Below are 13,320 nucleotides of genomic sequence, written 5' to 3' on the forward strand. Positions count from 1 at the left end.
GAGAAACAGCCCAGCTGGTGTCATTGCTCTGGGTGCCCTCAGCGTCGCCGGGCCAGACACGCTGCTGGACACCCAGCCGCTCGCTCCGGCAGAAGTGTGCCGGGCTGGAGCGCAGCTGGTGGAAGGAAGCCGTTCTCTAACCTGGCTTCCCCGGGACAGACAGACAGAGCTGCAGGGAGAATTGGAAACGTGCAGCTCCCTTCTGGTCTCCTGGCTGTGAGCAGTGGAGAGGCTCTGTAGGAGCAGCGGTTTCTCAAAGGCAGGGCTGGGGAGGAAAACGTGTGAGCTCAGGAAGAGCTTGTGGTTGTGAGTCAATGTGTCACAAAGCAGTATGCGAGGTGACACTCAGACCGATCTGAACTAAAGGCTTCCTGCCATCAAAATACCTCTCTCGTGTCACACTTGAAGCAAACCGTGCTCAGCACAGCCACGCAGCAACACCTCGCCTCCAACACACAACGGAGATGTGCAACTTGTTGCAACAAGTCTGATGGTGCAAACCCTTCTGGTCTTGGTGCCACAGCACCTACAACACACCCACAACCACACCTCCCCCAGACTTACAACCAAGTCTCCCCCCTACAACCAAGTCTTCCCCTGGACTGTGATACAGCAGTTTATTAGTATTTTTATGACTGCTCTGGTCACCTTTCTCAACCCAAATCACTGCCTGAATGGGGTGTCTGCGATCAGCAGAGCCATTCTCAACCCGCCCTGCCACCACCCTACTGCTGCTGAGCCCTGCCAGTAGTGTCACAACATCTGTGAGCTTTTCAGTTCCAGGATGATCTCATTTTAGACAGCCTTAACTGGCCGTGTTAACCCAGTTAGTAAATGGTGTTTACCCAGTATATTGAGTCCTCGATTGTGCACACCTAGGCGTGCCCTGCATTAACAGAGAGAGGAGAGTTTACACTAGAATTTGGAAGTTGATTTAAAAGTCGTGCTTGCTTGATGTACAAGTCCACGGTGTGAGTTTATGAGCAAGGCAGAGAGGGTTTGAGCCCAGTGAGGGCTGCATTGCAACCATCGCCTCTGAGACGTGAGACATCCAACCGACCGAGCAGAGAGGAGATAGCATCGAGGGCAATACTGCAGGGAGTAAACCTAATTTCATGCCTATTATGTTGCCAAGAGCTGGAGGGACAGAAGATGCTATAAGGTGAACATATTAGCATAAGATAACATCACTCATGCTGGCAGCCCCAGAAAGGAGAGAGCCTGCAGCCAGGAGTAGCCACGTCCAAACAACTGAACACCCTGCAGATTCGTTGTGAAATAAAGACAAGGTTAAGGAGAAGATGATTCAACCTAATTCAAGGACAAAGACAGGACTTCAGGACAGCAACGGTCCGAAATAGAAGAGCCCAGCATCTGTTCGGAAGAATAGACAAAAAATCCAGCTGCTCCATCAGAGAGGCAGAGGTCCGAAACAACCCACGCAGAGATCCCCTCCCCACTAGTGCTTTGACTTCAAAATGCAATCGCCAGGAGTGGAGCGAGAGAAGGTGAGGAATGCTGTCGATGGGATGCACGCCTGGGGATGGGCCGGGAACACCATCGCCGCAGGGATGGGAGGAAGGCTGTGAGTGAGGGTACAAAGCAGTGACGGCTCTGCCTTGTAACGGAGAAAACAAACACACCAAAGACTTTAACCGAGAGAAAGCTGCTGCGAGTTTCTACCCAGCATCCAGCACTGCTGCCACCGAAATCAGCCAAACCCCAGCAAGGCAGCCCCAAAGCCAGAGGCTGTGTTGTGTTGAGAGGCTGTACTCAGGCATGCGTGCACCCATCCAAGGGGATCCCACTCCGGCATCGCCCCTGCGCTCACCTGCAAACAACCACACACAGGCAACAAGAAACGAAACAGCTTAATAACGGAACTACCTGCAACACCTCCCTTTGCTGGGCTCGTTTGCTTCTGGGATGTAAAAGGAGAAGCCTCAAATGCATGTGAGTCCGTATTTCTATGTATACAAATAACTCACCAAATAACTCTGGTGAGAACTAGGAAAGTTAGCAGGCACACGATCGCAGGAGCATGCTGCAGCGAAACAACCTGAATAGAATTGATACGATTTACTGAGAAAACTAAGCTCAACGTTCCTCCAAAAGCCACAGATCTTGCTCCTGAGGTTTCTGTGCCATAAATCCCATTAGCGATAGGATTTACATGTTGAGATGAGGAGAGGTAAAGCGGGGTTAAGAAAAAGATAACACAGATGCTACTTCACCAGCCCCAGCTAATTTTCATGCATTTCTGGTTTTAGATAAAGGGCCTTCCATCGGTTTTTGTACGAGAACAGTAATGCGGGGTATTCAAAAGGGCTGCAATACACCGCTTTCGTGGCTAAAGCCGCCCGCTTTCCGAACACGCATCCTCAAGGAGCACAGCAGGGAGCGGGGATGTGCGTTCAACGGCTCTGCTACCAGACTCAATCTCTTCCCGAGACCTTTCTCAGCTGAAGCTTTGGGGCAGACGATAGGACGAAATGATTTTGAGTGAAGCCCTTACTTGCTAATTGCATTTTGTACTATCAATGGATTATGCTGAGAACTAAGCAGGAGCAGACAAATTTATTCTGTATTACAGCTATTTCAGGGAGTTATGGTGAACACTGCACTCCGCACAGATTGAGCAAATCTTTCCTTTTTCAACAAGATACTTGAACTTATCCTTATCTTAAGGGACAAGATTAAGGCTTTGTTAAAGCTGAGCACATGCTTAGTGCTTCACTGAAAACAGATGAGCTGAAAAATATCTTAAAGTGTTTAACAGAACTGCAGCAACCAGGCTGGCTGTTTTCACAGCCCCATAAACTAGATATTAGAAAAAAAAAGAAAAAGAAAACCAAGAAAAGGAAATCCACTTCAGCTGTGATAAACTGAACCCGGGCACATGTACATACCCCAAAAAGCAACTACAGCATCTCACAAGCTAAAACGAGCTCCTCTTTCCCAAGAGTGTCAAGTATCTGTGAAAGAGGAATGCGAGCTGATGTTTCTTTTACTCAAGTGATGAAATTATAATGCTATTTTTGAAAAGTTTATATAAAGCTAAGTGAGCAGGATAATCCCAGCCCCTTACAACAAACCTCTGACATTTTATAATGCACGCGAGAAGGGAAGTGTAATCTCTCTGAGCACAGCTCTGGCATAGCTCTGTCCTCCCGTGTCCTCCCCGTCACAAACTGCTTGGCTCTGAATCACCGCCTGCCCCTCACTGCACTTCCCTGGCACAACCTTGAGGAAACTTTTGTGTAAATCTCTGCAAAATCTGAAATGCAAGTCAAGTTGCTCGAATTAGCGTGTAAAGCAACATCCTCTCAGGGCCCAGTCCTCCAGCCAGGTATTGTGCTGCCTTCACTGAAACAAGCAGGTGAATTTTCCAGACTTCCCTGAAATCAGTGGTCAAACCTACAAAACACAAGAGGCGAGCCCTGTCAGTCCATGGGATGGCAGCCGAATCTTTTTGTGAGCCAAATAACAGATTCTCTTGCTGCCCCTACATAGCCTCAGCACAAAACCAAGCCCTTCTGGCCTTTCTGTTCATTCGTATATGAGCAATGTGGAAACCAGACAAGGATAACTCAAAATGGAGCTGCTGTTGGACAGCTTCCCTGGGGCTTTTGCAGAGCACAGGCTCCTTTTAGCTTTTCCCATCAGACAGACTTTGCCCCATGCCTGGGACAAGACTTCACCCCCAGTGATGGAGAGGCTCTCCCTCTCTCTGCCCCCAGCCACCCCCCAGCTCTCTGAACACCAGAATGCAGGATTTTGTTGCATGACTATAAAATGGTGAATTGCACAGGCCAGGAAGGATTATTTATTTCGTTATTCATTCCTCAGCGCATGCAAAGCCAAATTCTGCCTGTCTCCTGGGACCGCATGTGAGAGCTAAGGGCCGCGGACTGGTCACTGGGGCGAAGTCCCCAGGTATTGTCGAGTGGGTCATTTTATTGTGCAAATAAACCTTCCTGAAGCTACAAATGAGGAATACGTTTGGGACAGAGGGTTTACCATTGCACAGCAGCATTCTGAAAGCATGCCCACCTGCCCCTTCTCAACAAAAAATACTAATAGTGAGGCACTTCAGGTGCCTGCCAAATCTTTATGCATCGTGTTAGAAAGAGTCATCTGGAGAGGTCCCTCTTATCTCCCATTTCAAGCACTCTTCTCAGCTTTTCACCTCTTGTAACCAAGGATAACACCTGAATGGTCCCAGGCACTCTGGTCTGTTCTTGGAAAGCATCAGGTTGGTTTTCTTTCAGCTTTGTTCCTCTATTCCCCTTTCTTCCCATAATGCCTGTTCCTCAGCCTCTGCTCACCTTATTCCCAGGGAACAGGATAACTAGTCATGCAGTGACTGGCACATTTCATCATTTTTCCCTGGGAAGGAAACTCCTCCCTGACACTGCAGCACTGTGACACTGGGTAGCACTGTGGTACCATCACACCTGGAGAACACGGTCCAGCTTCGCCCTTGTGAAAGGGGTTTAGTCACTGGTGTTGGTGGATTTGCACCCACTTACATCCTGGGCTCAGTTTGTGCCTTAAAAGTCACGTGCTAATTTTATAACGATTCCCTCCCTCACCCCTCTGCAGCCTGGCTGTTTAAAGAGGAGCATCGCTGGGCTGCTCGTCCTGGAGGATGCTGGTTGCTTCCCACCCGAGATGAGGCCAGGGGCACATCTGGAGGCTCCCAGGTGGTCCTGGCCCTGGTGGGCATCAGCCTGACAGCCCCTTGCAGCCTTGAAGGTCCCCCAAGGCACCAGCACCCACTGAAAGGTGCCACCAGTCCCAAGACCATTTCTAGCAGTGCAATGTGACCACGCCACAGGAGCACCCACTGTCCTGGCTGAGCTTTCTGTTTGCCGTCTTCAAGCCCTCAGGAGGGCTTAACCCTGTTTTCAGATCTAATCCATTAAACAACTGCATTACCCCTACGCAGATTTGCTTTTTTTCTGAACTCCAGCAAAGCTCTGTGTCAACTCTCTCTGTTAGACAAGATTTTTGCAGCGGCCTCGCTCTGAGCACAGATCCTGGCAAAAACTGCCTGGGACAGACAAACCCTCTGTCCTTCAGCATGCCTGAATGTATGCTTGGCAGCTCACCGCAGGAAGCACACCAAAAAATGACATTTTGTGCTTCTCCTGAACCGCATGACCATGTTCTCCAAGCCCTGAATGGTGCAGGAGGCACTATGAGCTGCTGCCACACAGCAGCCTGCTCTCCTGCACAGCCACCAGACCCTCTCGAGGATAAGTAGCACCACCGCTTGACTTTCTGTCCTGGAGCGCCTTGTTACCTCCCCAGGGTGAGAAACTCCAACAGCACTCGTAGCTACGCAATAGCCTACTCTTTACCCATGGCCTGATCAAAATGAAAAGGGAAGACAGTCCACAGAGAGTCTTTTGCTATTTTCTCAAAGCAGAAGAGGGTCCTTTCCCAGGACTCTTGCAAACTAAGGAGTCACCCCAGTCCCTTCTCCGCTGTGCTTCCAGCTCACGTTCAGCCCTGACTGCAAATGCCCAGTTAGGCCAGGAACAGGCAAGAGTTCAGCAACAGGCAACAGCATCCTCAGCTTCACACCCATTAATGCTGGAGCAGGTCATGTCACGGCGTGAGCACGATGCCAGCCCCACCGGGCTGAGGGGTACGGCCCCACTCGGGGTGCAGGGGCACCAGGGCACGGGAGGTGCAGGCAGCAGCAAACCATTTCATGCATGCTGAATCCCCGTGCTGTAACTCTCCCCGCTTTCCTTGCATCTTTCTTGGAAGAGTCAATCAAACCTCTGCACCCTTCCCTGGCAGGTGATGCTTGCCTTTAGCCAAACTGCTAATTCTCACCCAATAACCCATTAAGTAGTTCTTTGCCTTCACTTTGGTCCAGGTTCAAATCAGTTTTCAAAATACTGAAGGTTTGGTTCCAGTTCAAGGACAGAAGCCCCAAAGCCCTAGCACTGCTTTCCAGACTGAGCTCTGGACCGTTCTGCCATCGGTCCAAGACAAGGTCCTGCACAAACCTGCACGCTCCCCTCTCCGGCAGCCTGCCAGCACTCTCGCTCGCAAGGGTTTTTAATACCCTGAGAAAACTGAAATAACACAGAGATGGAGTGATTCTGCAGTCAGCAGGATGACGCTCCAACACTTCTTAAATAAAAGTCCTCAAGTTAGAAAAGCGTCCTGCAATTCCACAGACTTTTACAGCAAAACCTCCAGCCGCAGAGCAGAATCCCCAGTTTCACCCAGTGACCAGACGTAGGCAAGGACAGAGCCTTTCCTTCCCCTCTGTGCTGCTCTTTTGAGTGGTGCTTCAAGGACAGCAGGTCTGCAGAGAAGAAAAGAACACTTTCTTTTGACCGACTATTAACATACATGAAAGTCCTTTCACAAGATACGAACTCTAGAAGCTGCTGTACGCTTTTCACAAATTGTCTGCTGTTAAAAAATAATACAGGCAGAGGAGTCCTGCCTCCAAGCCAGCGGCAGGAGGTGGTCAGTGTGCTGGGCTGGTCTGAGCTCGAGCAGGGAGCAGCAGCAGCCTGCACCTAGACCCTGTCAAGTGCAAATGATTCCTCTGCTTGTGCACACTCCTCACATCAACAGCGTGGGGGCAAAAGTAATTGCAGTCGGGGCAATAAGAGCGCAGGTTTTAAAGGCTGAGAGATAGATGCTCTGAGGGTGTAAATCAGCATCCATCCACTGGCTTCGGCAGAGTCAGTGAAACTCACCTGTTTGAGGACTTGGCTGGATGTTTATCCCAACCATCCAGCTGCTACAGGCACTGCAAATTACATTTCAACAAAGCCCACCGGGCACAGGCTTTGTGCACAAGAGTTAAGGCATCTTCACTGAGGTGCAGAAAACCCACCCAAATCTGCACGGGGCTTATTTCATTTTTTTTTCACATCATGACCTCAGCTAGGTATACACCAACTTCATGTTAATGGAAATAATCTAAAAGCAGCCTGCCAGCATGTTGAATTGCCAGCGTCCATTCAGTGCCCTCAAGCCAAAGAGCTCCGGCACTGGATTCAAGGAGCCAGTATGGTTCCCAGCCTCCCTGCACCTGAGCATCTGAGTGACCAACACGGAGGCCCCAGGCAGTGATCTGCACGTAACAGCTATCCTAACCCAGCTCATCTTCTGGAACAGGGCATCTGGCAAAGGAGAACAGAGCCCCTCTGCCTTGCCCCCACCCTCCTACCACGTTTTCAGGTCCCCCCAAAGCCCTTCGATATTAAAGATCAAGCTGCACGCTTCTTCCATCTATACTAAACAACTATCTGTGTGAGACAGAGACAGCCCATCAGGCCTCAGGTCTGTTCAGGGATCTGTTTCTGGTTTGCAGCTTTATTATATGCATTACATCTTTGTGGACATTTCTGTGACCATGTTCAGGATCTCTCCTCTCTGTACGCACACGCTCCTGCTGTGAAAGGCAGGCAGCACCTCTGCCGCCTCTGCACTCGCTCACCGGGCGTTCAGTACTGAAGAAAGTGATTCTCCGATATTCACTTCCAAAGTAATTGGACAAAATAATTATAAGAAAGATTTCTTCCGGGCCTACGCAATTCTTCAAAGCCGGGAGCGTACGAATAGTCAAGCTGAAATTAAGCATGCAGCAGTTTAAACCATCTGAAAGTTAATTTTTCCATACGGCATCAGAAGAAACTTGCTCTCCCTCTCCAACCTCGTCTGCTTTTGCAAGGGAATTTCTTGTCCAGGTGAAGCACGTAACCCTGCTCTGGGCTGTGCACCACAGGAGCTGTGCGTTCAGGGCAGCCAGCACTGCCTGCCACGCTGCCGGGACAGCCGAGCTGCTGGTGGGCCAGGGACTGCCTCCCTCAAACATCACACCACGGGCCAAATCCTGCCTGCCACCGGCTGAAGCCACGGCTACCTCGAGCAGACGAGGGCTGAAGAGTTAGGCCCAAGGTATATCTGGTATCTATGGCCTAGCAAAGAAGGGAAGGCAATTTTTTTTTTCTTTGAACTTACAAACAGAGCAGAAGACGAACCCAGCAGGAAGAAATTCCAGCTCTTTTCTTTTAATTGAATATAGATCCGTAACATCCTGCTAAGTCTAATGGCTAATGCAAGCGCCAGGAGGCAGCTTAAATACACTTCCCAAGGGCAGGGTATGTTATGATCATTACATTTAAAAGTCACTGGCGTCTAAGTTTAAAAACAAAAGCTACACGTATGTTCCCTCCTCCCAGACTTCACCGCGTACCGACCCGCTCCTCCTGACCTCCTGCTAACATAGGGAACCCGATTTTGGAAATGCTCCCAAAGAGAACAGAAATAATGGTGAGTCAGTGATCAGATTTTCAAATGTGATGTGTCAACTCTGGCTCAGGGGAGTCTCCTGGTGTGTTAAACCTGCTGATTGCGGGAATTCCTACAGGTGGGAGTCAAGAAGAGGGATTTCTTCACATCCAGCAGACCAATGACCTCCAACAACTATCAGGTCTCTTCACGGTTTATAAAGAAAGAAAAAGAACATGAAATGTCTTTAATCTTCCTACCATGCAGGGCACTGCATATGCAAAAAAAAAAAAAGTATAAAAAGTAAACTAAATTCAGACATCAAAAACCTGAAGGCCTATGATGATTTTTCATCAATGCATTTTCAATGCATTTTTCAGGTGAGATTAGGGCTGAGTAGTCAAACACGAGTGAAAGGCAGGGAGCAGCACTCACCCAGTCCCCACTGCCAGGTGGAAAACCAGGCCCCACGTTGGCACATGACACGGGTCATGTCACTTAACTCTGAAGCAAAAGAAAAGCAACGTGCAGCTTGCTTTCTAAAAGTTCAGCTGCTTTAAGGAGCTTGCTTTTTTTAAGGAATGGCTGCTCCAGCGCTGTTGGAAAATGGGACTGCGGGGAAACAGCCCTCCCCAGCCGGAGATGGGGAGCTGGGTCGGGCAAAGGAACTCGCTGTCTTTGATGCCATCTACTGGAAAGGTGCCTCCACGACCTGGGACCTGCTGCTCTGCTGGAGACCAAAAAATTACGGCTTTCTCTGATGGGGAGTTGGATGCTGCAAGTGGGATGCAGGCTCAGAAAAGGCTGCCTGGCCAAAGTGATGCTCCAAGGATCCACAGATGCAGTGGGACTTCCAACAGCGCAGCCGAGGTTTTCAGAAACATGGTGTGCTGGTCCCGCGAGCCCACAGACGTCCAGAAAAACCGGGCAGGAAGGCAGAGCCCAAGGAGCGAGCGCTGCCATGGCAAAGGAGGGCAGGGAAAAGGGAGTCCCTGGCCGTGAGGTTCAATCCACAGGAGATTATGGCCCTTCTAGGAGGGGAGAGGAGGGACAGAGCAGCCGTGTAAGGGAGGAAGGGCTTCCTTCACTTGAGCTACAGCCCAGTGCAGGTACTAGTCTCTGAAATGAGACAAAGCTGGGCTGTTGCCTGTGAATGACAAAAGAAGAGAGATTTGGACGGTACGTCTGAAATCCCTGGGATTTTCCCATGAGGATGGACCAAACTTCATCAACTCACTCCATGACACCAACTAGGTTTTCCTCCCCACCCACTTACTTTTTAGTCCACCCTCCAGGCTTATTATAGGAAAAGCAAGGCTGATTTATCTGCTTATTTCACATTTCAATTTTTCTGATGCTGACGCGGTTTCCCCCTCTAACACGCTGGTCAGATGCCACACTCTGCCATAGCCCTGGCACTGTCTGCAGTACCCAAATGACTGGAGGATGCTTTATGCAAACACTCTGCAAGACAGAGAAACAACACTGGGGTGCTTTTTTGAGTCCTAGCTATTTTAGGAGGGCATTAAATACCATATTTAATCTCCTGGGGGGATTATTCAGGGTTTTTTGTGTCTTTTCTTTAAGAATCCCAGCAGATAAGACCAAGACTGGCCCAGGGTTGTTTTTTTTCTGTCCCAGTAATTACAATTTGCAGATAGGAAATCCCTGCCAAGTGTCCCAACTGCATGGCATGTGCTGGCTCTGGATGTGGAGCCAGCATTGACTTGGAAAGCATGTACAGCAATCTCAGTATAAAGGACACTTCTCCCACATTGTCTTCGGAAACGAGCTTGACAACATAGCGACAGCCACGTGGCTTTCTGGAGACAGTGGCTTGTCTTCTCCGTAACAGTCTGGCCACCCTAGGGAGTATATACCCTGCCCTGAGTCCTCCGGCGGTTTTACAGTCATATAGTGCTGTGCCTTTGGAAAGGTCCTCTTTCCTCTCACGGTATGAAAGACCCAGAAAATAAAGAGAGAAAAAGAACTAGCTACCCAGGGGAAGCAGTAAAAGTGATGGCAAACAACATGTGGTTGGTATGCAAATTGCAAACTCAGAACAGATAAACCGAGAGAATAAACTTTTCTCCAATCTCGTGTAATTACACAAAACTTCCCTGTTATTTGTAAGGACAGCAGGCCGAACAAGACAGAGGAGAAGCCCAAGCTAACAACAGATCTTCATATTTCCATGTTGCCTGTATCTCCAACCCAATAAATACACAGTCCTACCAGCTGGCCTTTGCATTACCACACCAACAGGTTGTTCTTCATCGCTATTTGTTGCTCGTTCACATACAGCAGACACATACAGCTCGTTGGACATACAGCAGAACCAAGAGTTTCCAAAGGGAATAACAAACATGCCTGAGAAAGTCACTTATTTGGAAATAAAACCCCTTAGAACAGCACAGATCATTAGGAACTCATGTGGGATTTCTGTGACTGGTGTAGCCCCAAAGCCAGGACCCACCTCCACAAAGGACACCCACTGCTGGTGGGGGCCTCATTCCGCAGCAGGGCAGCTTCCCACCGCGTGCTCCCGAAGGGACATCGCAGGGCACGGTGTCCCCAGGGCAGCAGCGGGAGCCCACCAGGACCCCCAGCACATTCCCGCTCCTGCCCAGTCCCAGGCTTCGGCAGGGACCCACAGCGAGCGGGGCTGCAGAACAGCCCCGTCACATGCAATTGCCTCTTCTTGCCTCCCAGCACAGAAAGAAGCATAAGAGGAAAGCAAGGCAGACACATAAATAAAGAAAGGAATCTGGGGCAAAGACACAGAGAAGGAAAAAAAAATGAGGAAAATGAAAGGATGAACAAAGACTGCATGCAGTAAGGGGAGGAGCTGACCAAGAGAATAAAGGCAAATTCAGTGTATTCTGTTCACGGGGCCACACGTATCTTTGTTTAACAGGTTATGCTGCCTCCAGCGTTCCCTGGGCGTCTGCCACAGAGATCTGGGCTGACTCTCCATACAAACAAACGGCATTGATTAAATTCTATCGCACTCTCAAGGATTTCTATAGGCGTATGTCCTATACTTTTGCAACGCAGAGATCTGGCCAAATTCCCCACAGAGTAATTGCTATAGAAAACTGTTGTTTTACTGCCTACTCAATCTTCTAGGAGTTTCCTATAAAGATAGCAGCTCCTGGATTTACTTGGCAATCAGCCACTTCCCAGATGATGGCCACCTGGGATCAAGTACGTTTGCTAACCGGCCGAGACAGCGCTGAATACGGATGCAGTTTGCGCTCAATCCAGTCCCAGCCAAATACCATACCGCAACCCTCACATCCAATGCAGAAATACTCAGGCAAGACAGTAACACTCCCGGTTGCTTTTCGTTTCTTGTCACCTCTTGCAGTTGAGTGGCTGGTCCCGTCAACGCCGCCTGCCAGGCTGCCTTGGAGGAGAAGAGGAACGGCTGGTAATCGAGTTAGAGAGCACTGAAAAGGTCAGGCAGAAGTGAGAAGCACGCTGCCAATTACTCTCGTATACAGGTTGTTTCATGTCTCCACTGTTTGCAGTGCCCTCGCAGAGGGCTGCGAGATGCGGTTTCTCTCCAGCCACTCTCACAGGACCATGGACTTTTCCATTCAGAAAACACAGGTGCACGTGAGCTGGAACAAGCACTGCAGCTTTTCTGTATGTTTTTTCTTGAGCGCTGTTATCTTGGATAAAACCCACCTGGCCACGTGCATGGGTTTTGCTGGGAGTGTAGCGGGGCCCTGGAGGACAGGCTGGGCTGGGCTGGCACTCTGCTTTCAGCCCCAGATTCCTCTCCGTCTACAGAGCCCAGTGATGGTTTGGTTTGCTTTTCCCCCACACCTCTCCCTACACTTTTCCCTCAAGCTTGCAACACAGCCTCGTTCCTCAGATAAAGTCAGGAGAGCCAGTACAGCTCGCTACCAAGGCACCGCGGGGTTACAGCATCCTGCTCAGAAGTGCCTGGAAGGGATGCCTGCGAGATCAGAGGGATATTGAGGGGCTGGAGCGTGTCCAGAGAAGGGCAACGGAGCTGGGGAAGGGTCTGGAGCAGAAGTCTTATGAGGAGCGGCTGAGGGAGCTGGGGTTGTTCAGCCTGGAGAAAAGGAGGCTGAGGGGAGACCTCATCGCTCTCTACAACTGCCTGAAAGGAGGGTGTAGAGAGGTAGGGGTCGGTCTCTTCTCCCAAGTAACAAGTGATAGGACAAGAGGAAATGGCCTCAAGTTGCGCCAGGGGAGGTTTAGACTGGATATTAGGAAATTTTTCTTCACCGAGAGGGTTATCAAGCATTGGAACAGGCTGCCCAGGGAAGTGGTTGAGTCGCCATCCCTGGAGGTATTTAAAGGACGTTTGGATGAGGTGCTTAGAGACATGGTGTAGTGGTGGTTTTGGCAGTGTTAGGTTTATGGTTGGACTCGATGATCTTAAAGGTCTTTTCCAACCTATATGATTCTGTGATTCTGTGATTCTGTGATTCTGAGATGTCCCCGTATCATCCGAAGGGGACTGCGTGGGAATGCAGCATCAGCAGCAAGGAGATCCCTGCTCAGCAACTTCAATCCGTGCAGCAGACAATCTGGGAAGGAGGGCAGAAGCAGTGCATGTGTAGGCACAACGCCAGCGTCAGAGAGGGGATTGAGGGAAGTTTTCGATTGCCCTGGTTTGCCCACAGCTGCCCAGAGATGATTTCTGCCCCCAGGACAAGGGTGTACGATGTTGGGCACTGCCTAGGAGCAGGCAGCCAGCAGCATGCTGGCATCAGGAGGCAGCTGAAGCTGCTGACACTGGTGACGTGCTTGTGTGCACCCTTACTGAACCTAGCAGGAGCAGCAACCGTGCTGGGGCCGGGACAGAGGTCTCCATCTAGACCCCTCAACAACCAGGATTTGGGCTGCTCATGAACCCCTCTCCTTGACCTGCTGACACCGAGCCACCCTGCGTGACAGCGTAGTGACCCACGGCCCCGCAGCGACAGTCGCTGGGACGACACCGGGGAGCTGAGCTGCAGGAAATAGGAGCTGCAAAGCTGTTTATCCATTCCCATCAGATCCAGT

General features: G+C 50.1%; 1 protein-coding gene across 3 annotated transcripts in view; it reads right to left on the reverse strand.

The window, feature by feature from the left end:
* The window catches only part of LHPP (phospholysine phosphohistidine inorganic pyrophosphate phosphatase), a 92,960-nt gene that overhangs the window by 33,776 nt on the left and 45,864 nt on the right, over positions 1 to 13,320 (reverse strand). The window contains exon 7 of one of the 3 annotated variants that reach the window (XM_075504379.1): positions 8,628 to 9,421. The exons of the other annotated variants lie outside the window; for them this stretch is intronic. Coding sequence (XP_075360494.1) covers positions 9,295 to 9,421 — 127 coding nt within the window. The 3' untranslated portion in view covers positions 8,628 to 9,294. Of the gene's footprint in view, positions 1 to 8,627; positions 9,422 to 13,320 lie in introns of those variants that run through there. 3 annotated transcript variants of the gene reach the window in all.

The sequence above is a fragment of the Mycteria americana genome, chromosome 6, assembly GCF_035582795.1.
Source record: "Mycteria americana isolate JAX WOST 10 ecotype Jacksonville Zoo and Gardens chromosome 6, USCA_MyAme_1.0, whole genome shotgun sequence".
NCBI classification, from domain to species: Eukaryota; Metazoa; Chordata; class Aves; order Ciconiiformes; family Ciconiidae; genus Mycteria; species Mycteria americana.